Genomic DNA, 27,187 nt, shown 5'->3' with positions numbered 1-27,187 from the left:
TTAGACAGTGCAGAGCTCCTAAATCACAGAGTATGAGAAAGAGTTGCTCTGTATTATGTACAGATGCTGGTACCTACAGTGCATGGAGCCATGATGATAGTGCATGCCGCGGACCTCTGGAAATATGGAAATAAAGTGTGCAGAAGTCTGATGAAGATGGAGCAGGAGTGGTTGTTACTACCCTGTCCCCCCCCCCCCCAAAAAAAGACCTACCCTGAAAATAAGCCCTACCCTGATTTTGGGGAGGCTTGAAATATAAGCCCTTACCCAAAAATAGGCCCTAGCTGCATTACATTAAAAAAAAGCAATACATTACTCAGCAGGTTCGGTCCAGCTCCCTCCTGCTGCTCTCCGGAGCTCCAGCATGATTCTTGCAGTCATCAGCTGCCCACAAAAGATCACTTCCTGGTTACAGGATTCATAAAACCTGCCTCCAGAAAGCAATGGCTCTGATTGGTTTTCGAGCACTGCTCAGCCAATCAATGCAGTGCTTGATGAATGAATGTGATGGCTGTGATTGGTTCCTCCAGCGCTGCATTGATTAGTTCTCGAGTACTAGTCAGCCAATCGGAGCCAACACTTCCTGGAGACAGGATTTATGAATCCCGTAACCAGGAAGTGATCCTCTGTGGGCGGTCGAGGGCTGGAGGAAACCTGCCGGAGCTCCGGAGAGCAGTGGAAGGGGAGCGGACGGAGCCTGCTAGGTAAGTGTAATAAGACATCCTCCAAAAATAAAACCTAGTGCCTCTTTTGGGGAAAAAAATTAATATAAGACAGGGTCTTATTTTCAGGGAAACACAGTATGTATGATGCAGCCCAACGTGATGGTTCGTTTTAGAGGCCCTGATTCTGAAGACATCTACTGGGTCAGGCATCGGGTAAGTAAAGGACGCAGCTTTTATGGAGGGTAATGGGTCAGTAAAAAAAATGGGAAAAACCCTGTCAGGCATGATGAAGTTGGGCCCGTAAGGCCTCCTTCCCACGAGCGTGACGGGGTCCGCCGCGTAATATTACGCAGTGAAGCCCGTCACGGCGCCCCCCAGAGCCCCTATACTTACCTGCGGGAGATAGCGTGAAATCGCTTCCCCGCCCACCACCGCCGCGTCACCGCCCGTCACCGCCCACCACCGCCGCGTCACCGAGCGTGTCACGTGACGCGGCCGGCCGTGTCACGTGACGCGGCCGGCCGCGTCATTTGGCGTCAGATGACGCGCGGCGGTGGGCGGGAAAGCGGTTTTTCACGCTATCTCCCGCTGGTTACAGCGGGAGATAGCGTGAACGGACGGCTTCCATTGACTGCAATGGAAGCCGTCAGTGCGTACAGCCCGTCCTCACCCGCAGAAAATAGAGCATGCTGCGGGTGAGGACGGGAGAAATCGCGGTGCGTAATTCCGCGCTGGAATTACGCATCGTGAGCATTGTGCTATTAGGTTCAATAGAACCTAATAGCTGCGGGCAACGCAGCGGATTTTCGCCGCGAATTACGCGGCGGAAATCCGTTCGTGGGAAGGAGGCCTAAATCACGTGCCTTGCTGCCGCCAGTCAGAAGAGATGAACAGGAGTTGTTTATGCCAGGGTAAAACAAGGGGTAATTGCATGCTCATAATGGGTGATGAGTTAGGGTCCCTTCACACTTTCTTTTTGTGGAATGTCTTGTAGTTTCTATTGGTACCATTTGGGGTACATATGACTTTTCAATTGCTTTTTATTACATTTTCATGTAGACTGGGTGACCAAAAACCCCCCCGCATTTCTGGCATTGTTTATTTTTATGACGTTCACCGTGCGGGGTACATAATGCGGTAGTTTGATAGATCAGACTTTTTGGACGCAGCGATGCTAAATATGTTTTTGAGGTTTTTTATTTAGATTTTTTTTACTTTATATATATATGGCATTAGGGTTTTTTATTGCCTTTTCATTTTTTTAAATTAATAAAACTTTTTAGAACTGATTTTTTACCTTTTTTTAGCCCCTGTAGGCGACATAAACTTGTGATAGTTTGATCACTCCCACAGTATGATGTAATACCATAGTATTACATTATACCACGATCAGACATGGCTTGATAGCAATTTGCAATGGCAGCCCTGGAGGCTTTAGAAGGCCCCTGGCTGCCATGGCAACTGAATGGCACCCCGCAGTTCCTGAACATTGATCGGGGCATTTAAATTCTGCAAACGGACCTAGATAAGCTGGGGGTTGGGGCAGAAAATAGCAAATTAAGTTCAATATTGATAAATGTAAGGTTATGCCCATGGGCAGGAGAAACGGATGTCACCAATATACACTAAATGGGGTACTGCTAGAGAAAAGTGATATGGAAAAGGACCTGGGGGTACTAGTGGATTGTGGACTTAAAGGGGTTGTCCCGCGCCGAAACGGGGTTTTTTTTTTTTCAACCCCCCCCCCCCCCCCCCCCCGTTCGGCGCGAGACAACCCCGATGCAGGGACTTAAAAAAAAAACAGCACAGCGCTTACCTGAATCCCCGCGCTCCGGTGACTTCTATACTTACCGGTTGAAGATGGCCGCCGGGATCTTCTTCCTCCGTGGAGCGCAGCTCTTCTGTGCGGTCCATTGCCGATTCCAGCCTCCTGATTGGCTGGAATCGGCACGTGACGGGGCGGAGCTACACGGAGCTACACGGAGCCCCATTGAGAAGAGAAGAAGACCCGGACTGCGCAAGCGCGTCTAATTTGGCCATTAGACGGCGAAAATTAGACGGCTCCATGGAAACGAGGACGCTAGCAACGGAGCAGGTAAGTGAAAAACTTTTTAGAACTTCTGTATGGCTCATAATTAATGCACAATGTACATTACAAAGTGCATTAATATGGCCATACAGAAGTGTATAGACCCACTTGCTGCCGCGGGACAACCCCTTTAACTGGAGCAACCAATGCCAGTCGGCTGCTGCAAAAGCAAATAAAGTCTTGAGGTGCATTAAAAGATGTATAGGGGCAAGGGAAGAGAACATTATTCTCCCACTATATAAGGCACTTGTCAGGCCTCACATGGAATACTGCGCACAGTTCTGGACACCAGTACTCAGGAAAGATGTTGCAGTACTTGAGGGGGTTCAAAGAAGGGCAACTAAATTGGGATTATTTACCCTGGAAGAAAGACGGTTAAGGGTGACTACCTACTACAGTTTTTTTCCACTGCGAAATTCGCTGCGGTTTTTTTCTGCAGGGGTCTATGGGACTTCTAATGTTAAAATCGCGATTGCTCAAAATCACAATTTTGCAGTAAATTGCGATTTTGCGCGATCGTGATTTTAACATTACAAGTCCCATAGACCCCTGCAGAAAAAAAACGCTGCGAATTTCTCAGTGGAAAAAAACTGTAGTGGGTAGTCACCCTAAGGGGCAACCAAATAACTATGTATAAATACATGAGGGGACGATACAAGGATCTCTCCCAGGATCTGTTTATACCCAGGACTGCGACAGTAACAAGAGGGCATCCTCTACATCTAGAAGAAAGCAGGTTTCATCACCAACACAGAAGGGGGTTCTTTACTATAAGAGCAGTTAGACTGTGGAACTCTCTGCCTGAGGACGTGGTGATGGCAAAATCCATAGAGGAGTTTAAGAATGTCTTCCTAGAGTGCTACGACATTACAGGATATAGACATTAAATAACTAGAAGGGTTGATGGCCCAGGTATCTTCTGACTGATGGTCTTTGAGTCAGTTAGGAACTTTTCACGGTTGATCCAGGGATTATTCTGACTGTCATTATGCAGTCGGTAAGGAATTTTTTTTCCCCCTAAATGCTTGACAACGTTTATTAAATAAATTATTGGAACTGTAAATGGGACAATCAGCTGTATAGTTCCTGCAAGAACCTGTTATCTGGGACTTGAACGGGTGAAAATGCTTGAATGAAAACAAGTCTTTTCAGTAATGAAAGCAGTACTCAGCCGCAATCCTTATAGCAAAAAGTCCATGCAACGGGCATTGTAGGAACTATAAACCTGAAGGATAATAGGACAGTAGTTCGCCATAGCCTATAATGCAAACAGTCCGTGTTCTAAATGCAGTCTCCACTATCCTAAATCTCCAGTGCAGCTGCACAGTATGAAAGAGTCCCAGGTACTCACAGGAGTGTCTTATAGCCATCCTGGCTAGTGGAGATGGGGACCCACAGAAGTGAAGTGACTGCTCCATCTCAGACATGCAGGGATGGCGTAATTGCAAAATCTTGCCTGTAGGGTCTGTAGGACTGGTCACCCGTAGGGTTTAGTCTGCCAAAAAATGCCAGAGCATGTATATACCCCCTTACACAATGCCCCATGTGAGAAGAAGAGTCCAGAGAGTCAAGGTGAGGATAACAGTGCATCTCACTTTTACTTTATCCAGAAGCCCAATGGTTCAACATCCAATAGATGAAGGCACAAAAGTGTATAATCCAATTTCAGAGTCCAGTCCTGAGGATGGTGGCTTAAGCTAGTGTTACCCTTTTTTGCTCCATATTGCTGATGTGACTTTCACACAACAGCCCTGGAGTGTGTAGCCAGGCTCTAGCTCCAGACTGCTTCTGTGGATTTCTCACCATAGCCCTGGAGTCTGCAGCTTTCCCAATACACTACTTCTCATAGGGTGCCTGCACACGAATGGAATTTCTAGCGCGTTATTTTAGGCACATTGTCCGCCCCAGACCGCAGCCAATATACTCCTATGAGGATCAGCAGTTGTCCCCAGACGGGCGGATTTGTATCGCGTTTTTTCACGCGCTTGAAAACATCTGCGACCTGTTCTAATTTGGGTCGGATTCTGCGCGTGAAGCCTCCAATACAAGTGAATGGGTGCGTTTTTTCACGCAGTACATCCGCAGTGCAGCTGCGGATGGAGTCACTGGTTGCTATGACTACAGGAAGTAGGCATGGTAGGAGGCGTCCCAACACACAGCACAGAGCTTCACAGGCAAATTTCAGCAGCAGCACTGCCCTTCCAGTCACCTCATCCACCAGACAGCAGACAGCAGCCACCAGCCTGCAGCCACAAGCCACCAGCCTGCCACAAGCCACCAGCCTGCAGCCACCAGTCATCAGCCACCAGCCTGCAGCCACAAGCCACCAGGCGTAACGAATAATGATCAACATGGGCAAACTTGTCGCAATGATGCAGGACTTCCCTAGCATATGGGACAGTAACTCCCCAGAGTACCTAGACAAGAATCGAAAGGAACAATCCTGGCTTCAACTCTCTGCTCAGGTTTATGGGGATGCCTGGACGAACGCAATAGAAGCGGAAAAGAAGAACTTGCGTGAGTATTATTCGCTATTGCGTCAAATGTCCCTTTTTTTTTCATTTTAACCCCTTAGTGGCCAAGCAGTTTTACTCTTTTTTTTGTGCTTTTTTCCATCCCCACTTTTAACCCCTTAGTGACGGAGCTTTTTTGCTTTTTTCCTTTTTTTCCCCCTACTCCCTAAAAAATCGTAGTTCCTTTATTTATCCATCAACGTCGCTGTATAAGGGCTTGTTTTTTTGCGGGACGAGTTGTATTTTGCAATGGCACTATTTATTGTACCATATAATTTACTGAAAAACCTTTTAAAAATTGTAATCGGAGAGGAATAAAAAGAATTTCCACCATCTTTCGGTGCGTCCTGTTTCTGTAGCGCGCAAAGTGCAACAAAAACGACCTGATATTTTTATTCTATGGGTCAGTACGATTACTACGATACCAAACTTATATAGGATTTTTTTTGCTGTAGTACTTGTATTTTTTTTCTTAAGATATTTAATTTTTTAAAATTATTTTCTGTGTCCATTTTCTGCGTGCAATAACTTTTTTATTTCTTTGGCGACATAGTTGTGTGAGGGCTCATTTTGTGCGGTATGTCCTGACGTTTCTGTTGGTGCCATTTTCGCATACAGTTGACTTTTTGATCGCCTTTTATTAAATTTTTTCTCGGAAATAGGGTGACCGAAAAAGTGCATTTTGGGCGTATATTCTTTATTTTTTTTTTACCACATTCACCGTGCAGGGTAAATCATACATTAGTTTGATAGATCAGACTTTTACGGATGCAGCGATACCAAAACGGTCACACTGCAGGACGGACGACTCTCCGCAACGCTGGCAGAAAAGAGCACATGACCGGCTCCATTGCCGGACTTGTGTTCTTTCCTCCAGCTCTGTGGAAAGACATCCATCCTGCATTGCGGCCGTCTTGTGCAGGAAGACGGGTGCATCAGCCGCCAGGATGCGCCCAAGTTACTAAGGCCTCCCTGTTTGTTTTTTGCGGGAACAGTTGTATTTTCCACTGGTGCCACTGAAGCGGCATTTATTGGGTTAATAGCCTTGTTCAGCAGACACCGCAATGTGTAGAGGGAGATAGGTAGGATTTCTTGCCAATGCAGGATGTAAGAATGCAAAATCTGTAGTAATGAATTCCTCTTGTGAATTTTTTTGCAGTGACTGAAATAAAGTCACGCTGGAGAAGCACCCGAAAAAAGTTACATGGATCAACCATGCCCCCAAAGACATCTGCTCACCGGGTGAAAGCATGTTGCCAGAATAATTTAACAGTGCTCGCACAAGCAAGAGGGACAAAACGGAGTCTGGGTGTTGGTTTTTAAGCTGTTTTCCAAGGAATGGGCAGTTCTCTAGGGGTTGGGTTTACAATAAGGGGTCCGCACCTATCTGCAAGCACATTTAGATACCATACGCGCGTGAAAATCCGCTAGCGGAATCCGGAACGCTAGTGTGCAGGCGGCCATAGACTAGATCCAGGAATGACAGTGTTGTGAGGCTCTGTCCCCTGTGAACCAGCATAACCTCTTGAATGGGACTGAGCTTTCCTGAGAAGAGGCTGCGGCACTGACACGAGCACCGTGGCTTCTTCAAACATCAGTATGTGTTGTGATCTGTGAACCCCCACGATCTGATATTTCTGTTAGTCCCAGATAACCCCTTTATGCACTTTTTTTAGTGTTCTCATCTTCTCATACCAAGGACCAGAACATTTTTATTTTTTGGTTGACATAGCCAAATGAGGGTTTGTTTTTTTGCAGGACAAGTTGTAGTCCTTTTAAACGGCACCTCTTTGGGGTGCATATAATGTAATGTTTAACTTTTTTTGGGGGGGGTGAGGGGGTTGCAAAGAAAAAAAATTCCATAGTTTTTTTGGTTTTCAGTTTACTGTTTATAGTATAATATTATATGATGAATCACAGAAAACATTTTTTTTAAAGCAGATGTTTTTATGGCAGCCTAGTCTAAGGCCCCTTGGTGGCTGCCATAAAAATACTTATGACTGGCCAATAAAGCTATATTTTCTTGTCTTCTAGATCAGGGGTCCCCAACTCCAGTCCTCGGGGACCACCAACAGGTCATGTTTTCAGGATATCCTATGGTAAGATCACCTGTGGCGATGTGTGAGGCACCTACAATAATTACATCACCTGTGCAACACTGAGGAAATCCTGAAAACATGACCTGTTGGCGGTCCCTGAGGACTGGAGTTGGGGAACACTGAAGTAGAAGGTTCACCAGAGAAGATAAAAGTCGGCACAGCCGACCTTGCAAGGAAACCAGGAGAGAATGCTAGATAATGGACAGACCTTTCTTCAGTCTTGGACTATGTGTTAGAGAGCCATTCTGGCTCCTTCGTCAGGCCACTTGCAGATATACAGAAACAGTCGTTAGCCGCTCGTATAACATAAATTTCACCTCCAGGAAGTGATGACTGTGATTGGTTCTTCAACCGCTGTTCAGCCAATCAATGCAGCGCTGGATGAACCAATGCGATGGCTGTGATTGGTTTATTTGGCGCTGCATTGATTGGCTGAGTAGCAGTTGAATAACCAATCATAGTCATAGTTTCCTGGAGGTGGGATTTATGTTGTACGAGTGGCTGAGGACTGCAGGAACCGCACTGAACCTCTAGAGAGCAGCAGAAGGGACCTAGACCGAGCCTGCTAGGTAATGTATCCTTTTTTTCAATGTAGTGTAACTAAGGCTTATTTTCGGGGTAGAGCTTATATTTCAAGCCTCCCTGAAAAATCAGACTAGGGCTTATTTTCAGGGTAGGTTTTATTTTCAGGGAAACATAGTAGTAGCCAGGCTTGGTAATGCAGGCACAGATCCCATTGAATTCAGTGGGAGCTGTGCCCGCATTACCAACCCGAGTCATTGTAATTTGCATAGAGCTATCAGTTCTGGAAATGTCCACACTGACAGCAGGGGCTACAGAGTAGCGGACCCCGCCAGCTAACTATTGATGGCCTATCCTGAGGATAAGATTATCAATAGTTCAGTTCTGGACAAGTCCTTTAACTCCAACTCCGGCTGGTAGGGTATCTTCTGAGTTTTTAGGGCCATGGAAGTTGTGACAGCGAACAGTTTGTGCTGTGTCCTGATGCCATGTATTGTCTGCGGGAATCCTTCTTAATGCAACAATTACACGAGATTCCAGCGGACATTATGACCCCAACTGAAGGGACTGGGCTGAAGGCTACATCCCTGCTTCAGTGAGATGACATTATGCAGTCCGAAAGCCTGAAGCTGTATGGTAATCACTGTCAGTTCATGGTCACCTTTGTCACATTAAATGCTATATGGAAATAAAAAGATCGAAAATGAAAGAAGGGACAATGAGCTTTAGTTGAAGACAATGCAATACTGCCACCTATTGGCAAAATACTGATGGGAAACTTTGCAGGAGTTCAGAGTTATAGATTGGTTACCATAGGCTTGTATGTGTTTCTCTAAGTGGACATGGTAATTACCAGGAAGCGGAGGAGATAAGCGGCTGCCAGACATCTTTCAGAGAACTTATCTCCTAGGTAATCTAAAGGTGGAATAGATAAATTCCTGCCCGCCCGTAGAAGTACGTCACGCTGCTATATACTGAGCTCGATCCGCCATACCATTACAATGCAGTGATGGCACCAACTCAGGAGCTGTGCCCACACCATCACTTGTGGTTGCTAGCTGTGATATACAGCTGGCACCCTGCACTAAAGGCCAAGATTGGAGCCAACTCCGATCCTGGCCATTTAACCAATCTCTTAAAGGGGCTGTCTGAGTTGGTAGTTTAAGTTAAAACCTTGTTCCTCATGCAGTAAAATAACTAACTGGCATATACTCCCCGAGTTACACAATACATTATACGTACGCCAAAATGCTACCATTGAAAAATACAACTCACCATGAAAAAAACGCATATTGTTACGTCGATCATTAAAATGAAGCTTGTCCTTTTCGTATTGCAGCTGGTGACAGATTCACTCTGTCCCTAAAGGGGAAGTCTGGACTCTTTTCAACTCCTGACATTGTGAATATGCCATCACTAGTTGATGGATGGAGGTCCACCGCTTGGGACCCGCTGTCCAGTGCAGAGGGCCATATGTTGTCTACAGCAGATGGGAAGAAGTGGGAGCGCAGGCTGCACTTCCATTATAATCAATGGGAGCGCCGCGCTGCTATTCCACTTCCTGCCCAGGACAGGATGTCAGTAACAGGAGCAGGAAGTGGAATCTCAGCGTGGCGCTCCTACTGGTTTCAATGCGAGTGAAGCCAATACTCCCACTTCCTTCTCTATCAGCTGATGACAAGGTCTTCATCCATCAACTACTGATGTCATCGGGTTGAAAAGAGCCCAGACTACCCCATTAAAGGGTAAAAATCCATCATGTTGAATTCAAAGAAGAGATGTCGGGTGCCAACGGAGCTGTTTCCATACACATTGGGTTGTCAATAGATCCTGTTGACTCCAGTTTGTTTGGTCAGTAAATATTTGATGTGTTTGGCTTTATTCTGCCTCAGGGTAGCAAGATAATATAGTGGCCCAGAACATATATTCCTGGCCCCTCCATAAATGCCATGTCTTTTGTGTAGATGCACTGTGCAAATTGTCTAGTCTCCTGTTATGTGTATTGCGCAGCTGCAGCAAGTGAGAGGTTAATGTCTGCATGAGACTGGGAGATGTCTGCAAATATATCAATTTATGTCCTGTCATGTGGTATGTTAGAGACTATAAATGTGAGTGTCAGAAAGCAGGGAAGAGGGGAGAAGAGTTGTTTTCAGTTCAGTCCATCACCTTCTGCGTTCCGGAGTGAGAGTGCCGGCCACATGGGGGTACCTTCAACCCTCATATGGGGAAGTGATGGAGGAAGAGGAGAGGTATCCTGAGGCCCCTAATGCCAGGAGCTAATAGAGAGTGAGGAGAAAGAGAGTGAGAAAGAAAGTATGAGAAGTCCAAGACCACCATGCAGAGGTACTGTGTTTCAAGATTGTCTGTGAAGTAACCCTGCCCCTATCCTCCTCTAGAGAGTTCCCCTTTGAGGAGCGGTACCTGACAGATAACTCAGGCCTGCAGGACAGTATCGTCCTGAATTTCCTTCCTGACCTCCAACCGTCTGTTCTTACCTACTAGTGTGTTCCTGATGTGTGTGATATTGAAGTTTTCTAGTAAAGTTTTGCCAGGCCCTGACCATTCCCAGGGACTGAGCTACTTCAACTTTACATTGTGTGTGAATTCTCTTTATTACCGTTGAGGGTCATACCGGTGGGTAAAAGGTGCTGTCACGCATGACAAAAATGTATTTCTGTTTCATCTATATTAGCCATCCCTCTCCTAGGGGTGTCCGGAAGAGGCCAAGCGCTGCTCTGGCCGAGGCTATGTGTGTCCCTTTGGGAGGGAGCCTGGTAAGTGGCATTGTGACAAGTGACCACTCTACCCTCCCAGCTCCTCAGCGTATGTCCCGTATCCTTGAGTTACCCTTTGGGACGCTGCAATAATGTACTTATTACCAACAGACTCAAAGACATTGAATTACGTAACATGGCTAGGTGTATCATTAACACATCCCATGTTAAACACATCCATCTCCTATTTTTGTAACAACTCCATTATAACTAGGAACCAAAACACATAATAGAGGCATACGCCATCCGGAATCTGGCAACTAACTCCTGGATTTTAAGTAGAATCATAGAATGGTAGAGTTGGAAGGGACCTCCAGGGTCATCTGGTCCAACCCCCTGCTCAGTGCTGGATCACTAAATCATCCCAGACAGATATTTGTCCAGCCTCTGTTTGAACACTTCCATTGAAGGAGAACTCCCCACCTCCCGTGGCAATCTGTTCCACTCATTCATCCCCCTCACCATCTAATATCTACTCTGTGTCTCGTCCCTTTCAGTTTCATCCCATTGCTTCTAGTCTTTCCTTGTGCAGATGAGAATAGGGCTGATCCCTCTGCACTGTGACAGCCCTTCAGATATTTGTAGACCGTTATTAAGTCTCCTCTCAGCCTTCTTTTTTGCAAGCTAAACATTCCCAGATCCTTTAACTGTTCTTCATAGGACATGATCTGCAGACCGCTCACCAACTTGGTAACTCTTCTCTGAACTTGCTCCAGTTTGTCTATGTCTTTTTTAAAGTGGGGTGCCCAGAACTGGACACCGTATTCCAGATGAGGTCTGACTAAGGAAGACAGATTTTAGTCCACCACATGGGTATGACATTACTATAGAATATTGCCTCATTGATCATTTATAACTAACTTTATGTTACGCCACCTGTATGTTATTGCACTTTATACTCTCATGGGGATGGTATGTTATAATGATATTTCTTCATACTTATACTGCGAGCAGAGGGGTAACTTAAAGCTTAAAGGGGTTGTCCCGCGAAAGCAAGTGGGGTTAAGCACTTCTGTATGGCCATATTAATGCACTTTGTAATATACATCGTGCATTAAATATGAGCCATACAGAAGTTATTCACTTACCCCCATCCAGTGCTGGCGTCCCCATCTCCATGGCGCTGACCGAAGTCTTCTTCTGCCTGGATTATACGCGCTTGCGCTGTCTGCTTCTTCTGAAGAAGAGGGCAGACAGCGCAAGCGCGTCTAATGCAGGCAGAAGAAGGCTTCGGTCAGCGCCATGGAGACGTGGACGCCAACACCGGGGGGGGGGGGGGGGGGGGTAAGTGAATAACTTCTGTATGGCTCATATTTAATGCACGATGTATATTACAAAGTGCATTAATATGGCCATACAGAAGTGCTTAACCCCACTTGCTTTCGCGGGACAACCCCTTTAAGGCTCCTGGGCCCAGGTGCAATATGCAACCTCTGCATCCCCTATAATTGCGCCCCTGACTGCAGGGTCAGTTAATGCATATGTGTACTACGTGGGGCTATTATGGATTTGTTTGTTGATATAGCCTTGTGTTAAGGCAGAGTGTTAAGGCAGCAGAATGCAGTCCTAAACTCTTGCTCACGACCTGAAGGTTGTGAGTTCAGTCCCCGCCTGGTTGACTCAGCCTTCCATCCTACCAAGGTTGGTAGGAGCTTGGTACTGGGTAATAAATTACCTGAAAGCGCTGCAGAATAAGTTGGTGCTTTACAAATAACGAGATTTATTTTTTTACTCGATTTCTTACCATGTACTTTGAGATATTTACCCATTTTGGGGTGCTATGCTACTTTATGTGTGTAGGTTTGTAATCCATTTGAACATTTGTATTAAAAAAATTATTTTGGATATTATAATATCAATAAAGATATATTAATATATTATGATATGGATGGATATGACTCCATTATGTGCTTTGGTTCCTTGTAAGATAATGTAGCATTCTAGTACTGAAAATGTTCATGACATTGAAGTACCACAAGATGGCGCTATGGCACAGCAAACATTATAGGCCCCAATCACAGGAAGAGGCACGAGCCAAAAAAATGTAATAAAAACCAAGTTCATATCTGAGGTTGGTTATTGTGTAAAGTGGCAGTTCTAGTGTAATAACTATGTTATAGGCAGTTTTCTCTGCTGCCTTTTTGCCTATTGAGTTCAGTGGGTCTGTGTGCAAGTTTGGAAACAAATATGTTGCAGTTTGCATACAAGGAGTCCAGTTCTTTCATTGCCGTTTTTTATTGCGTTTTTGCTGTTTCTCCCACCTACACACACAATTTATGTTATTTGCACTTTTGCTGTACTTTTTTTCCCCGAGTTTTTTGGTGTTACTTACTTTTTTATTGCATTTCTGTGCTGCACCCAAATCACAGAGGTGCACATCCAAAACAGATTCCCTCTAACCCTAGAAAACACATATTTTTCTTATATTAGCCACTTACACATTTTTTGCTCACCCATCCAAGCTCACTTCTGAGACACAAGAGTTCCTCAACACAAATAGGGAATCTAGGGTCCTTTTTTGTGATGAGTCTATAGGTGCCACCTGTGGTTGATGAGACATATCAGCAATGGGTATCACTTGTAACATACTGCTGACACCTTGCTACAATGGCTGGGATCAGAGATAACTCCAGTCCCAGCCATATAACCCCTTAGATTCCCCGTTCAATAGTGACTGCGGCATCTAAGAAGTTATATGACAATGCTGTCAACTCATTTGTACCCCTGCAAAGCGAATACAGGTTCTGGAGGAGTTTCTATTGGAACAAGAGGCCTAATGAAAGCCCCCAAAGTCTGCAATGCTTGTACACCTATTGTATGACCTAGTAGGATGCTTGTCATCATTATGCTGGCAGGCATAATATACTGCAATACAAAAGTACTGCAGTGTATTATATCAGCAATAGAGATTAGCGAGCGTACTCGGAAAAGCACAACTCGCTCGAGTAATTTGCTTTATCCGAGTATCGCTGTGCTCGGGTCTGAAGATTCGGGTGCCGGCACGGAGCGGGGAGCTGCAGGGGAGAGCGGGGAGGAACGGAGGGGAGATCTTTCTCTCCCTCTCTCCCGCCCGCTCTCCCCTGCTCCCTGCTGCAACTCACCTGTCAGCCGCAGCGGCACCCGAATCTTCAGACCCGAGCACAGCGATACTCGGATAAAGCACATTACTCGAGCGAGTAGTGCTTTTCCGAGTACGCTCGCTCATCTCTAATCAGCAATTAATAAATTGCATGGTCAAGTCTCCTAAGGTCCTGAATTTTTTTTTAAAGTTTAGTAAAATGGTAAAGCATATTAAAAACTCTAAAGAATAAAACAAAAAATTGTAAAAACTTTTTAAAATATTAATGCAAAAAAGAAAATACAATTCACAAAATTTAAAATAAAAACTGAAAGGATTACTGTTTTTCCATTCCTTTCCCAGAAACAGTTAAAAGGGTTGTCAAGTTGTAAAGTAGCGATGGCCTATCCTTAGGGTACGTCATCAATACTAGATTAGCGGGGTCCATCTGCATGGGCCCCCATCTATCAGCTCTTCTCTGGGCTGGTATGCTCATGCACTGAGCTGATTTCTGCATGAAGTAGACAGCTCCATTCTTACTGCCGTGGCCAAGCTTGGTATTGCAGGACAATTTCTTATTGAAATTAATGGGAACTTTACATGCAATACGAAGCCTGGCCACTACAGTAAGAATGGAGCGGTCTGCTTTCTGCAGAAATCAGCTCACTGCAAAAGCACACCAGCCTGGCGAATTGCTAATCTGTGGGGATCCCAGGTAACAGACCCCTGCTAATCTACTATTGATGACTTATCCCAAGGATTGGCCATCAGTACTTTTCAACCCCTTTAACAATAGTTAATCAATAAGTTATATGTACCCCAAAATGGTGGCATTACTGGGTGCTACAAGACCCCAACAAGCCACTCTGCCTTGAGCAAGATAATTACAGCCTGAATCCTTACCAGGGGTGAAGGCAATCCAAGCTACATCTCTGGGTTGGGGGATCCTTTGAGAGGGGCCTCAACCACTGGGTGGCAAGAACCTGTGCAGGACTCCCCTCCCCAGAGGAACAGCATTGTTAGCAAACATAATGAGTGGGGGACTGGTCTGAGGGTGATGGAAAACGTGTACAGGGGAAAAAAAACATAAGACCCTTTTGCTCTGTGTGGCCAAAAACAGCACCATAATGGGAGCCCGTTTTTAAATTTCCTTCGAGGACCCCTCTCATCCATGCATACCACTAAAAAGAACTTTTCAAGACGGTAACCACGATCTTTCATGATCAAGGACATTATATTGTGTAACCTCAAAAATGAGCACAGAACTCGTTAGGCGCCTGTAATGTTAGCTCTATATGGTGATGACAGGAGATGCCCGGACTGGGTAAAAGCTCTCGGTGAAATGTTCCAGAGCAGAGGGGGTGGCGGAGGTATGCGGATGGGAGGACTGGTGTGGACACCGCTGCCATAAACACTTCTAGATAATCCACTTAGAGATGCACAATCCCATTTATATCCGGCTCCTGTTATGACAACTGGGAGCTGAGTCCAGACCAGAGGTTGCACAACTCGTGACTTACTTTCCCAGTGCATACTTCAAGTCCTACGTGTTTATACTGCAGCCTCAAGAGGAGCACCAGGAAATGTGTGTATATACTATGGACGAGCCCGGCCAACTCATGTAAACCTATTAAAGCAATGATAACTAACCCTGCTGTAAAGGACTGGACAGCTTCAACGTACTGTATATAAACTGTCCTTGTATGTAGGACTGTCCAATTAACTCTGTGTCCTGAATATTGGGGGTAACACAAACACGGCACACATGGAAATTGCATTAGAAGGGGTTTTCCAGGGCTTTAGTATTGATGGGGTATCCTTAGAAGTATGTAGAGGGGGGAAAGAACAGTTCCCCTATCCTTGAAGTGCTTTGTATGAAGCTATAAAGTTAACAACTGTCCACAGCATAGGGTATAACTTTATGATGGGCGGGGTTGACTACTGGAACGGGGGTCCTGAAGGTACCCACATAAATGGAATAGCGGTTGTGCATGTGGGCAACCACTCCACTTTAGTGGGAGTGCTGGAGATTTCCGAGTGCCTGTATTGGGCAATTTCGGTGCTACTGTTGAAATGAATGAAGTAATGGCAAGCATGTTCGGAACCCTCGTTCTCAGGATCAATAGGGGTCCCTTTGTCTGACGTACACTGATCATAAAGTTATACCTTATTCTGTGGGTAGGGGATAAATTTATAACTTTTGGGCACTGGCGTGGTGCAGTATGATGGCCGTGTAAGTGGGTTTTGGCCCCAGTCCATAAAGTAGAAACAACCAGTCATTGCACTGGGAAGAGACAAACATTCCTGGGGATGGATAGAGTTACTTAGGCCGACCCCTTGGGAGGAGCTACGGATGAGGAGGTGACCTGAGCAACCAATCAGCATAGGACATCGTAGTGCTTTTGGACCTTCCAAAGTCCATTGTTGGCAATGTTATTTGGAAATGAAAAACACCTGGTGGGTGCAGTGTGGCCACATTCAGAGAGACCTAGTAAACTGATAGAACGTGGACAACAAAGCACATACTCTACCTAGCTTGCTCACGAGGTCTCACAGCCGATTGGAACATCCTTTAGCACCAGAACCATCTGTAGGGAGCTACATGTGAAGGGTTACCATGGACGAGCGCTTGCACAAAAGCCTGACATCACAGCAGTGACTGCACAGAGGCGCCTGGGATGGGGCTTGGAGCGTCGTTCTTGAACTGTGAATAAGCAGAAACAAGTGTTGTGGACAGACGAATCACAGTCCACCATCTTCAGATCGGATGGCCGCACTTGGGTATGGTGGTTGCCCGGAGAGATGTTTTAACATGACTGCATCGTCCCAACAGTGGAGTTTGGAGAAGGTTCTGTTATGGTGTGGGAGTGTTTCTGCTGGGAAGGACTATGCCCATTGGTTACAGTGAAGTATATCCTCAACACCAATGGGTAGACATTCCGGACAATGTGGCTTTACCTAACTCTGTGGCAATACTTTGGTACAGCTCCATATCTCTACCAACATCACCATGTCATACAGCAGGCGGTTTTGAAGCTTGGTTGGTGGAGCAGAAGTCTGCAAATTTCATTGGCCAACTCAAAGTCCGGTTCTCAATCCCATTGAGCATCTTTGGGACGAACTAGAAAGCTAAATCCATGCACGCCCAACATGCCCTTAATCCCTCGCATTATTATCTGAAGTTCTTCTAGAGAAATGGAGGAAAATCCCTTCACACATCTACCGGAATTTGGTGGAAAGTGGCCTAGGAGGCTTACTGCAGTCATTGAGGCCAAAGGCGGCCCAACACCATATTGGAAAATGTGAATAAAATAGAATTTCATCACCTTCTATGTGTCCCAATACTTTTGTTTACATAGTGTATATACTCTTTATTTGCTATGCAGCTGAATGCGCAAAAGTGTGCAACTTATTTGCCTTTTTCCACTGCACGCTCTATTTCTCTGCAAAGTTAGCAGGGATTGGTGGAAGGGGTGGAGCCACCCGCAGCCTGACAAATTTTCTACAATTTTCACAAAAAAACAGGTGAAAATTATAGCACAATATGACAACTCATGACTGGTGGAAATTTGACTCTAGAGACGTACAGACAGCCAATAATGCTACAAATTTATTAAGAGAAGTGCCACTGGAAGCGACCGCTACCTCTGCACCTTCTAGCCACACTTCTGCCGTAAGGGTGAATTGTCTTGTTTCCAAGCCACAGATATTGTACCATAGAAACCCACAGACAAACAAATATACTCGTGAACTACAGCCGCGTTCCAAGAAACAAGTGCAGCTCAGTCACGCAGTCTCCTACAAATAGCTGCTTCGCCCGCTCTCAGTGATGGGATGATATTAGTCATACGACTTGGCGGTGATTCAAGTACTAAAGTGGATGTGGGATTCTCCCGAATCAACTCCCCCCCCACATTGTGACGTCATACTAAGCTCTGTACTAACTAATAAATCAGTTTGTGAACTCCGTATTTAGCGGTTTATTAACCTTTTAGCAACATCTCAACAACTGAAACTTAGTGTTTTTTCTTTTTCTCACACGCGCCATTTATTTTACCTGCTACGCCGGTTCTTCTTGGTCGAACTAATCTTTTTTTTTTTCTGTCTGGTGGCTTATTGCTAATTTTTGTCTTGGTACTTGTGTTATTATCCTGATCCTGTATGGGTATTACATGCTCACCAGATGGCACTACTATGTAAGCCCGTGGCTCGCCATGTCTTAAGACTATACAACTTCCATACTGCTGTCAGGATATAATGGGAGTTGCAGTTTTGCCTTGCCTGGAGAGCCATAGGTTAGAGGCATCCAATATCAGCAGAGCATGGTGGTATTATTTGGGCACTGTATGGTACTATTATTTATAGCTGTATGAAGGTATTGTTTTGGCATATAGTGACTATTATTTGGATTACTATTTTGGTCCTTTTCATTTACCAGGGATCATCCATAGAGTTTAGATTGGGGTTAGATAAATTAAAGGGGTATTGCAGTTAGGTGATAATTTTCACATGTCCATCTATCCACTTGATCCACCGATCGCCAGACTGGGGTTCCTGGCGTTCTCCAAATGAATGGAGTGGTGGTTATATATGTGCACCGCCGCTTAATTCATTTCAAATGGGTCTGCTACAGTTCTATTGAAATGAATGGAACAGCAGCATTCGTGCCTGGCCCATGTTTCATTCAATTAGAGAACTTCTAGGACCCTGTATCGGTGACCGTGGAGGGTCCCATCAGTTGGTCCCACTAATCTATCAATTTTCAGTTATCCAATGACCACTGCAGCTAATCTCCTCCCTTGAAATGGAATGTCATCAGTGATGTCCCTTATACAGTGCTGGACCTATAAGGTTAGTTATTTTGAAAAAAATTAATATTTGGCGCAAAGAGAATTTAAAGGAAATCTGTCATATTATTTTTGCCCTATTACCACCATATATCTATGCATGTCCGCCAGAAGGAGGAATGCAGGGCTACCTTTATTTTTTTCAGCTGAGCCTCCCGTCTCCAGGTTATCGCTGCCAGAGTTATTCCCGCGCCACATGCAGATTACTGATGGATCGTCCTATGGGTGGTCCACCTTTGCAAGCAGTCGGGGCTCTCCCCCTGCCTCTTCTTCTCAAGCATGCCCCATTCTTAGCTGACTGATGCCTCTAGCTGTGCCCACTGGAGACGTCATGCGTTCCACCAAATGTGCCCAAACCACACTAAGTCATCAGGCGCATACACGTGACATCATTCAGGAGCCAGAGCGCATGCACTTGATCTAAGTGTGGCGCAGGCACATTTGGTGGAACGCATGTCTTCAGCAGGCACAGATGGAGGCATTATTCAAGGAAGGGGCAGTTATGAGATGAATAGGCAATGAGAGAACCTGGACCACTTGCAGAGGTGGACTGGCCATCGGACGGTCCAACACTAATCTGCATGCCATATGTGAATAACTCCGACAGTGATATCTGAAGACGGGAGCCTCAACTAAAAAGAATAAAGGTATAAATTATGTTAATAGGGCAAAAATAACGTAACAGACTTCCTTTACATCCGGGGAGAAAAAACTTGGACAACCCCTTTAGTATACTTTTAGTTCTAGAAAACCCTTAAGCCCCATTTACACGCAAAAATGATTGCTCAAAATTCGTTCAAAAGATAGGGAGAATGACTGTTTGACAGATCATTTAGCATAAGTTGGTAATGGGCACTAATGCCCATTAGCAGCTTAGTAGCTTCTTTTGCATGTAAATGAGCCTCCCTTTGCTGTATGCAGAGAACACTAGGTGGTCTGTTATCTGCATACAGCCCCTTAGTTTTGCTGTGGGATTGCAGCTGAATACAATGTGATCAGCCTTCCCGTGGAGAATCACAGCATGCGGTCACTGCTATCAGCTCTAAGTCCAAACAATGGATTTTAAATTCAACTAAAAATCATCGTTCGGACAAAAAGCAAACAATGGTAGCATTTACACACAACGATTATTGCTCAAAAGACATTGTTTGAGCAAAGTTTGAGTGATAATCGTTGCGTGTAAATGGGTTTAAGGCTTTTTTTCTCTACTATTTCACGTATGAGATGTCTATTCCCCATCATTAACCCAGATATTATTTTAATAGATCTGCACTAGTTTTATCCTTGCTTCTACTTGATATACTTTCCAGACGTGAAGTGAATCCATACACGGCAATAACTTGATGCTAGGTGCTCCATCTTGTCCCATTCGGTATATATAGGATTATTTTAGGTGCATGGGAAAGAAAAACTCTTCACATTTCATGGTAGGATTTACAGGTCAACACTTGTATTTAATATATTACAGTAAAATCACAAGAGTACACTCTTCCAGAGACTAAACCACAGTCCTAATACACCAATAACTATGTGTTTCATAATGACACCGGAAGCCTAAGCACACTTTCGACATTTTTGGCACATCTTCACTGGGGGGAAAGGGTTTTTCGATGAGTGTTGGTGAGTCCACAAAGTGTTTCATGAAAGTGTCTCCTCAACATGGATGTCACATCTTCACAAGGAAGCATGGAGGAGCTCTAGGTCTGTGGTTTGGCACAAAGACCCTAGGGTTTACAATGACGGCAACACTTTTCCACTACACAGCCAAGACATCCAAACCCAAAGAAAATTCAGCTCATGATCTTCCCAGCCTCCCAGGTCCCAAATGCTCCGTCTTAAGGGTATCTTATGTTTTAATTTTCAGCCTTTTGGTTATGTCTTCTATGAATTATCCTCGACATTGAGACACCCATGATTCAACGCAACGTTCTTGTACCTCAGTTTTATTTTTCATGGGGGGGGGGGGATCTAAATTATGTTGAAAACTAATTTTTGAGTAACGTAAAATGAACCTTGGCGTTGACTACAACATATGAAGAAGATTGCAATGGCTAAGTGGTGACCTTAGACAAGTCAGGTTCTCGGGTACCAGATATGGCTTTAGCTACTTTTAACTTTATGCTGCATATGATCTCAGAAACCTTCAATGAGGACTATTAAGTCACCATTATGGAAGATCCAGAGCCCTGATATTAGTAATATAAGATTAGGAGGCTTCAGATGTGACCATCACAGTGCAGTCTTCTGGGTTCCATGGCCATCTTCAGCATTGCTGACTATGATGGAGTACTGGGTACTCCAGCAAGTGAATTCTCTTTGTCTCTTTCTGGCCCTTTGAATGAGGAGACAATGGAAATCAATAATACTTAAGTGGTGTTTGTGCTCCATTTCAATAACCTCTCAAAAAACTGGGGCCGGCTGGAGGGGCAGGAAGTTAAAGGGGGCCGTGGTGGGCTAAGGGAAGAACAGCCATTGGCCGCTGAAGGCATCATGCAGACAGGTGTCACCACAAGCTCATGCAAGGGTGTTGTGCCTGACATGGAGATCCCTGGTACGAGGGTACTCCAGACGTCAAGTCTTTACTCTCCAGCTGGAAGAAAAGAGGGAAGAGAAAGAAGAATGTCAATAGGTAGCCCCTCGACATGCCAATACTCCAGAAGATGAAAACCATGTCATGACATTACCATTTTTAATAGTATGTCTATGACTCTCACAACTCCACCTCTTAGATGTTTACACATATATCTTGATTCTGATGTTTTCACAGCCTTAGACCCCCTTCACATGAGCGAATGCAAATCTGCGGAATGAACAATGTTTTTTTGCGCGCACATCAGTGTATTTCACTGTAGTTTTTGTTATACAGCCGAGCGCTCCAAGCGGAGGATACAGAAGACAAGCGGGGTGGCCCCACTTGTCTTCTGCATCCAGCTGTTCTCTACTCAGAGTTCCCGGCTGTTATATAGCCGAGCGCTCCGAGCAGAGGATACAGAAGACAAGTGGGGTGGCCCCACTTGTCTTCTGCATCCAGCTGTTCTCTGCTCGGAGTTCCCGGCTGTTATATAGCCTAGTGCTCCGAGTGGAGGATACAGAAGACAAGCGGGGTGTCCCCACTTGTCTTCTGCATCCAGCTGTTCTCTGCTCGGAGTTCCCGGCTGTTATATAGCCTAGTGCTCCGAGTGGAGGATACAGAAGACAAGCGGGGTGGCCCCACTTGTCTTCTGCATCCAGCTGTTCTCTGCTCGGAGTTCCCAGCTGTTATATAGCCTAGTGCTCCGAGTGGAGGATACAGAAGACAAGCGGGGTGGCCCCACTTGTCTTCTGCATCCAGCTGTTCTCTACTCAGAGTTCCCGGCTGTTATATAGCCGAGCGCTCCGAGCAGAGGATACAGAAAACAAGCGGGGTGGCCCCACTTGTCTTCTGCATCCAGCTGTTCTCTGCTCGGAGTTCCCGGCTGTTATATAGCCTAGTGCTCCGAGTGGAGGATACAGAAGACAAGCGGGGTGGCCCCACTTGTCTTCTGCATCCAGCTATTCTCTGCTCGGAGCGCCTGGCTGTTATACAGCCGAGCTCTCCGAGTGAGGTATGAAGAACACAGCTGGAACGCCTGTGTTCAGGAAACGTGATACAGCTGAAACAATAGTATCAGCTGTATCCCGCTGTGAATTCCTGATAACTGATCGCTGATCTTTTAGCATGCTGAAAGATCAGCGACGGCTTAACGAAAACTGCACGATGTCAGTGCAGTTAGACACAACGATTATCGCTAAAAAGACGGCTTCGAGCAATTTTTGAGCGAAAATCGTTGTGTCTAAAAGGGCCTTTAGTTAGCCATGGATTATGTAACGTTCTGTGAATGTTTGATTGCCTTCATGAACCGATTCCTCAAGCTGCATAATGTTTTGTTCCTTTTCCATTTATTGGTTAAAATAAAATTTTGCTTTTTTTTTTGTAACTCCCTAGTTGACATATTCTGCACATATTCTGTGTTACATCCCATCACCCGTGACCATAGGAAGAGTCTTGACCAATGACTTTGAAGGGACAAATATAAGGTTCTCCCTTCCCACCCAACATGCGGTTCCCATTCTTTTCATCTTCTCACCTTTAATCACCATTTATCCTTCTCATCCGGGACAGCTTCTCCTTGCGTTTCTTCCGTTTCTGTTTCAGCACTTTGCCCCATCTTAGTGATGTGGCGCAGAAATGACGTTGCGTTAAAGGCCCTCTGAATGGATATATGAAGACATAATTTATCATTAGATCACTATAGCCATAACTTTATGCCATGGGGCTCATATTATTTTAGATGGACCCCAATCAATTAGACAAATTACTATTGCACAATTTCATAACTTTTTCCCAAGATCTATGGGAGCTTGATATCTGCTCAAACCCTCCAAGATGTAATGCACAGGATGTGTTGATTTCAGAACCCCAGTAAGAACATATTCTCATATTGAAAAATATACCTGTTCGTACTAAGATGCCTTCATTCCATACTAAATGATTGTTGGCATTATTGCTACTAATTTCCGCAAAACCTCTGATGGGGCTTTAAGATCTTCTCATCAGAAGAACAATGAGGACTTTATGAAAAGCTGAAGAGAAGTGATTGTTGGAAAAACTCGGTGGAATAAACCCAAATGGTTGATAGATATGTTTATGTGATGATAGCAGAACTCAGAAGATAAGGAAGTGGATTGTTATGGCAAAGCGGCACAAAGGTGCTGCCAAACCAGACTGGATGCCTTGCTGGAGACTGTAAAACACAGCATGCAGTTCCATCTCAGGCAGATATGCAAATGATTATAGTTGTGGTGATTAGATGAACGGTCTTGTCACCTGAGGCCCTAAAACTGGTTCCGCCCCTTGGCCTATAAGAGGCTCTCGGAGGCTCCTTGTGTGTAGTGACCTCTTCTTCCGCTTGTGTAGAGCTTGTTGACCACTAGACACCTCTACGGCGCAGAGAAGAGATGTTGTGCAGTTAACAAAGTTTGAGAGGGGCGCATTATTGGGATGTGAGAAGCTGGATGATCACATTGACTAATTGTCATTCTGAGCAGACCACTGGGAGATGTTGGGACTAGTGGCTTCGTTAGGGCACGCATACAAGGCGACTGGGCTCAGGACGTCCTTGACAGACCACCAGTAGAGAGGATCATCTGACTGTCCAACAAGCACGAACACGCAGCCAAACTGTTGCATTGTCTGCCATCCAGAGACAGGTGGCATCATCATTACAGGCCCCTGTGTCTATCATAACTATTTCCAGGCGCTTGGCTGAAGGGCATTTGGTCTCATGGCACTCATTACATGTACGGCCTTTAACACTCCCTCACTGTTGCCTTAGTTTGCAGTGGTGCCATGAACTACGAAATTGGACACTACTGAGTGAAACCTGGTTGTCTTCAGCAACAAATCCAGGTTTTGTTCGGGCACTGATGACGGCCGTGTTCATGTCTGGAGACCTCGGGTGAGCGCCTCAGTCCTGCCTTTGCTGTGGGGCGGCACACTGCCCCTCCTTTTCAATGGTTTGATACTCATTTGCAATTTTTACACTTAAGCATCGCAGCGCAGAGAAAAATCTGCGATATCGCTCATTGTGTCCAATGGGGCCGTCAGCAGCAGCGCCATGCGCGTTGAAAGCATAAGGAGTACATCGCGGACTTCTGCCACAGTTGTGACAGCTATGGCAGTGGATGGCTTTATCCCCGCGGGGACCACCGGCCCCATTTAAAACAATGAGTGATATCGCAGAGTGCTGCGATGCTTGAGTTTTCACTCATTCTCCCATCGCAAGAAAACATATCGCTGGTGGGTAGGCGCCATAGACTTCGAGATCTGCTGACCATCAGAGGAACAATCCAAGATGTATTCAGTATTTAAACGTTCAACTGATAAAATACATGCAAGATGACTTTGCTAAGACTTTCCCAAATAACACAGAGCAGCTCTGATTATAACATACACATTTTAAATTCTTGATCATATTGTGTTAAATTCTGCAGATTTAGCAGTAAGCACTAAAAACTGAGAATAGGGAGGCCTTCCCTATGTGGACACTAGCAAAGTAGGCCCATTTGGGTAATGTTGACCACATCATAGGGCCTACAGGGCAGATTGCACATTCTTCTTTCCATATATTATCTAAGGGTACCTGACTCCACCAGCAATCTAGGCTCAACTCACCTTCCACTGACTTCGAGCAAAATTTTTCTGGATCTGCTCACTTACTGACCCATGGATGTCTCTTTCTAGAGCGGTGTCTCCAGAGATCCTACAGAATATAGAACGGATAATGTTAATCTTCTCCCATTCACTAACCCTGCATCAGATTTTGGATCATTCTAGAAGAAAAGCTCCATGTGTTGCTTTCTTTGTTCTCAGAATGAAAACTTGGAGTCACCTTTTGCGCCCGTGTAGGCGCCCTTCTAGGCACACATCCCACTCCATCCTTTATCATAATATCGAGGATCCCGTTCTGTCGCAAAATTGGCAAACGGCTCAAAAAAAAATATTTTTAACACGACCAAATTCTGAACCATCTACAGTTGAAAATAATTAACCCTGATTTAGCATTTTTTTGGCCAAACACTCTCTTTTTGTTCTTCAGCACGGAATTTCAATCTCTCATTGTGCCCTTAAATTTTGCTTGTTCTATTAACCCCTTAGGGTGTCCTCGTTCTGTTAAAAAGCTCACCAACTATTTTGTTTTCTGTATCCCATGCAGTTGAATAATTTCTCCTTGTTCTTATAAATTCCCCTAAGGGTAACGCTCTTTATACATGCATGGGATGACAGGACTGCGCATGAAGGAACGTGTTTCCAGCGATGGGCTTATGGTAAGGGAAGAGACCACTACACCCGAAGGCACATCCCCCCCAAAAAATACAAATCAAAAAACATCTTCCTGTTTTTGCACTTCTGCTGAAAAACTGAGATTTTAATCATTACGGTTTAGATGTTCAATGAAATCCGGTATGGCTGTCTCATGGCCGAGGTCGTCAATGAAACCAGACCAGAGATCCCACAAACCAAAAATTAGCAGTGTATTTGTGTTCCCAGTAGCTCATGTAAATAAGTGCCAGGGGCGGTGAAAGTTTTGCACCCATTGAGACTTTGGTTAATTAGATGAAACATCGCCCAAAAAATGATGGGTAAGTAAATATTCCAGTGCAATAATCCCAAAGTCCCGCAAAGGGACGGAATAATTAGCAAATTTATCCAGGAACCAACCCAGCGCCTGCAATGCCGAATCATGGGGTCTGGAGGTGTAAAGTGTTAAAGATTGGTCATTCCGTGAGAGAATATGCTATGAATAAGAACTCTGTATGTAAATTAGCGAAATTTTGGAAGATGTTTTTACCCATGAAATTTAAACAATATGCAGTTTTTATTCTGGAATCCACAGAAGTGTTGGAGTTTCGTTTTTACAACTCCTATACAGACCTATGTGTCTCAATGGTTACAAACTGCAAACACATCCTGTGTGTAGTCTGACCCTGTAGTCATATGTGAAGGTGGTCATACACATTCAATAAACCTGGGACAAGACAATTTCGATTGGATCAGCTAACTCACTAATGTATATTTGGATTTACCGTCTCTCCTTCAATGCCAGATTTCAAGGGGGAGAAGGATCAGGCATGTTGGTTTCAACATGCCCAATCATTTTTCGTCATGGGAGATAACCCGCCGCTGGAGGTGTCTAGGAATGGCTTATACCCCTCGACCTCGAAAAAATGTATTGCTTAGACGAGCCAAGCATGTATGTTTATGGGAGAGTCGAGAGGAATAGCTATTAGCCGAACACTACCTTGGGTAGTCATTATCGAGATGGGAAACTGCTGCAATGGCTACAGGTCACCCAGGTGGAGCCTATGGATGAGCCAAGCTGTGCTATTTCCGCAGCTCTCCTTAAAGTGGATGGGAGCTACAGAAACAGCATAGCAAAGTGCGCTATGCTCTTTCTGTAACTCGGGTAGTGATGGATACAATGTAGTGCACCCGCCATTCACTCCAATGAGAGCAACAGAAACAGCGCTGAGCACTCAGCTCTTTCCTACAAGTGGTCAGACAGAGTAGCCAGGTTTTCCCATCTTAGCCTTGAAAAGCCAAGATGGAAATACCCAATTAACGGTACGACCAGCTTTGGTCTCTTCCATCAGTCTGGAACTTGTAGAGGAAGTATAGACAGTGGAGTAACAGTAGCTATACACATTAGACAAAAGTTGATAAAAATGGAGCATATGAGCATATGCTATATGGCCAGTGTGAACGACTTGGATGGCCAATATCGACTAAAGTGTGTATGGCTGCGTCTGCAAAATAATGGCCCACCAGATCACTGTCCAACCATCAATCTACTTCTGTCTAAAGTATGTGTATAGCACCAACTTATTCTGCAGTGCTTTCAGGTAATTTTATTTATTAGCCCCACTAAGCTGGGTACTCATTTTACCGACCTCGGAAGGATGAGTCAACCATGAGCCAGCTACCTGAACCATTCAGGGATTGAACTTACAACCTTCAGGTTGTGAGTGAGGGCGTAGGACAGCATTTCTGCTGCCTTCGCACTCTGTGCCACACAGGACTCATCTTAAGATGATCACATTG

At 45.0% G+C, this 27,187-nt stretch overlaps 1 protein-coding gene across 1 annotated transcript in view; it reads right to left on the bottom strand.

The window, feature by feature from the left end:
• Positions 1–19,995: 19,995 nt before the first annotated feature.
• Positions 19,996–27,187, bottom strand: part of PNCK (pregnancy up-regulated nonubiquitous CaM kinase) — a 79,591-nt gene continuing 72,399 nt past the window's right edge. The window contains exons 10-12 of the mRNA XM_066580661.1: positions 24,761–24,848; positions 22,674–22,796; positions 19,996–21,157 (exon numbers count right to left, since the gene is read on the bottom strand). Coding sequence (XP_066436758.1) covers positions 22,680–22,796; positions 24,761–24,848 — 205 coding nt within the window. The 3' untranslated portion in view covers positions 19,996–21,157; positions 22,674–22,679. The remainder of the gene's footprint in view (positions 21,158–22,673; positions 22,797–24,760; positions 24,849–27,187) is intronic.

This window comes from Eleutherodactylus coqui, chromosome 10 (genome assembly GCF_035609145.1).
Source record: "Eleutherodactylus coqui strain aEleCoq1 chromosome 10, aEleCoq1.hap1, whole genome shotgun sequence".
Classification (NCBI taxonomy): domain Eukaryota; kingdom Metazoa; phylum Chordata; class Amphibia; order Anura; family Eleutherodactylidae; genus Eleutherodactylus; species Eleutherodactylus coqui.
The sequence above is the reverse complement of the archived record's forward strand: the minus strand, read 5'-3'. Positions and strand labels throughout refer to the sequence as shown.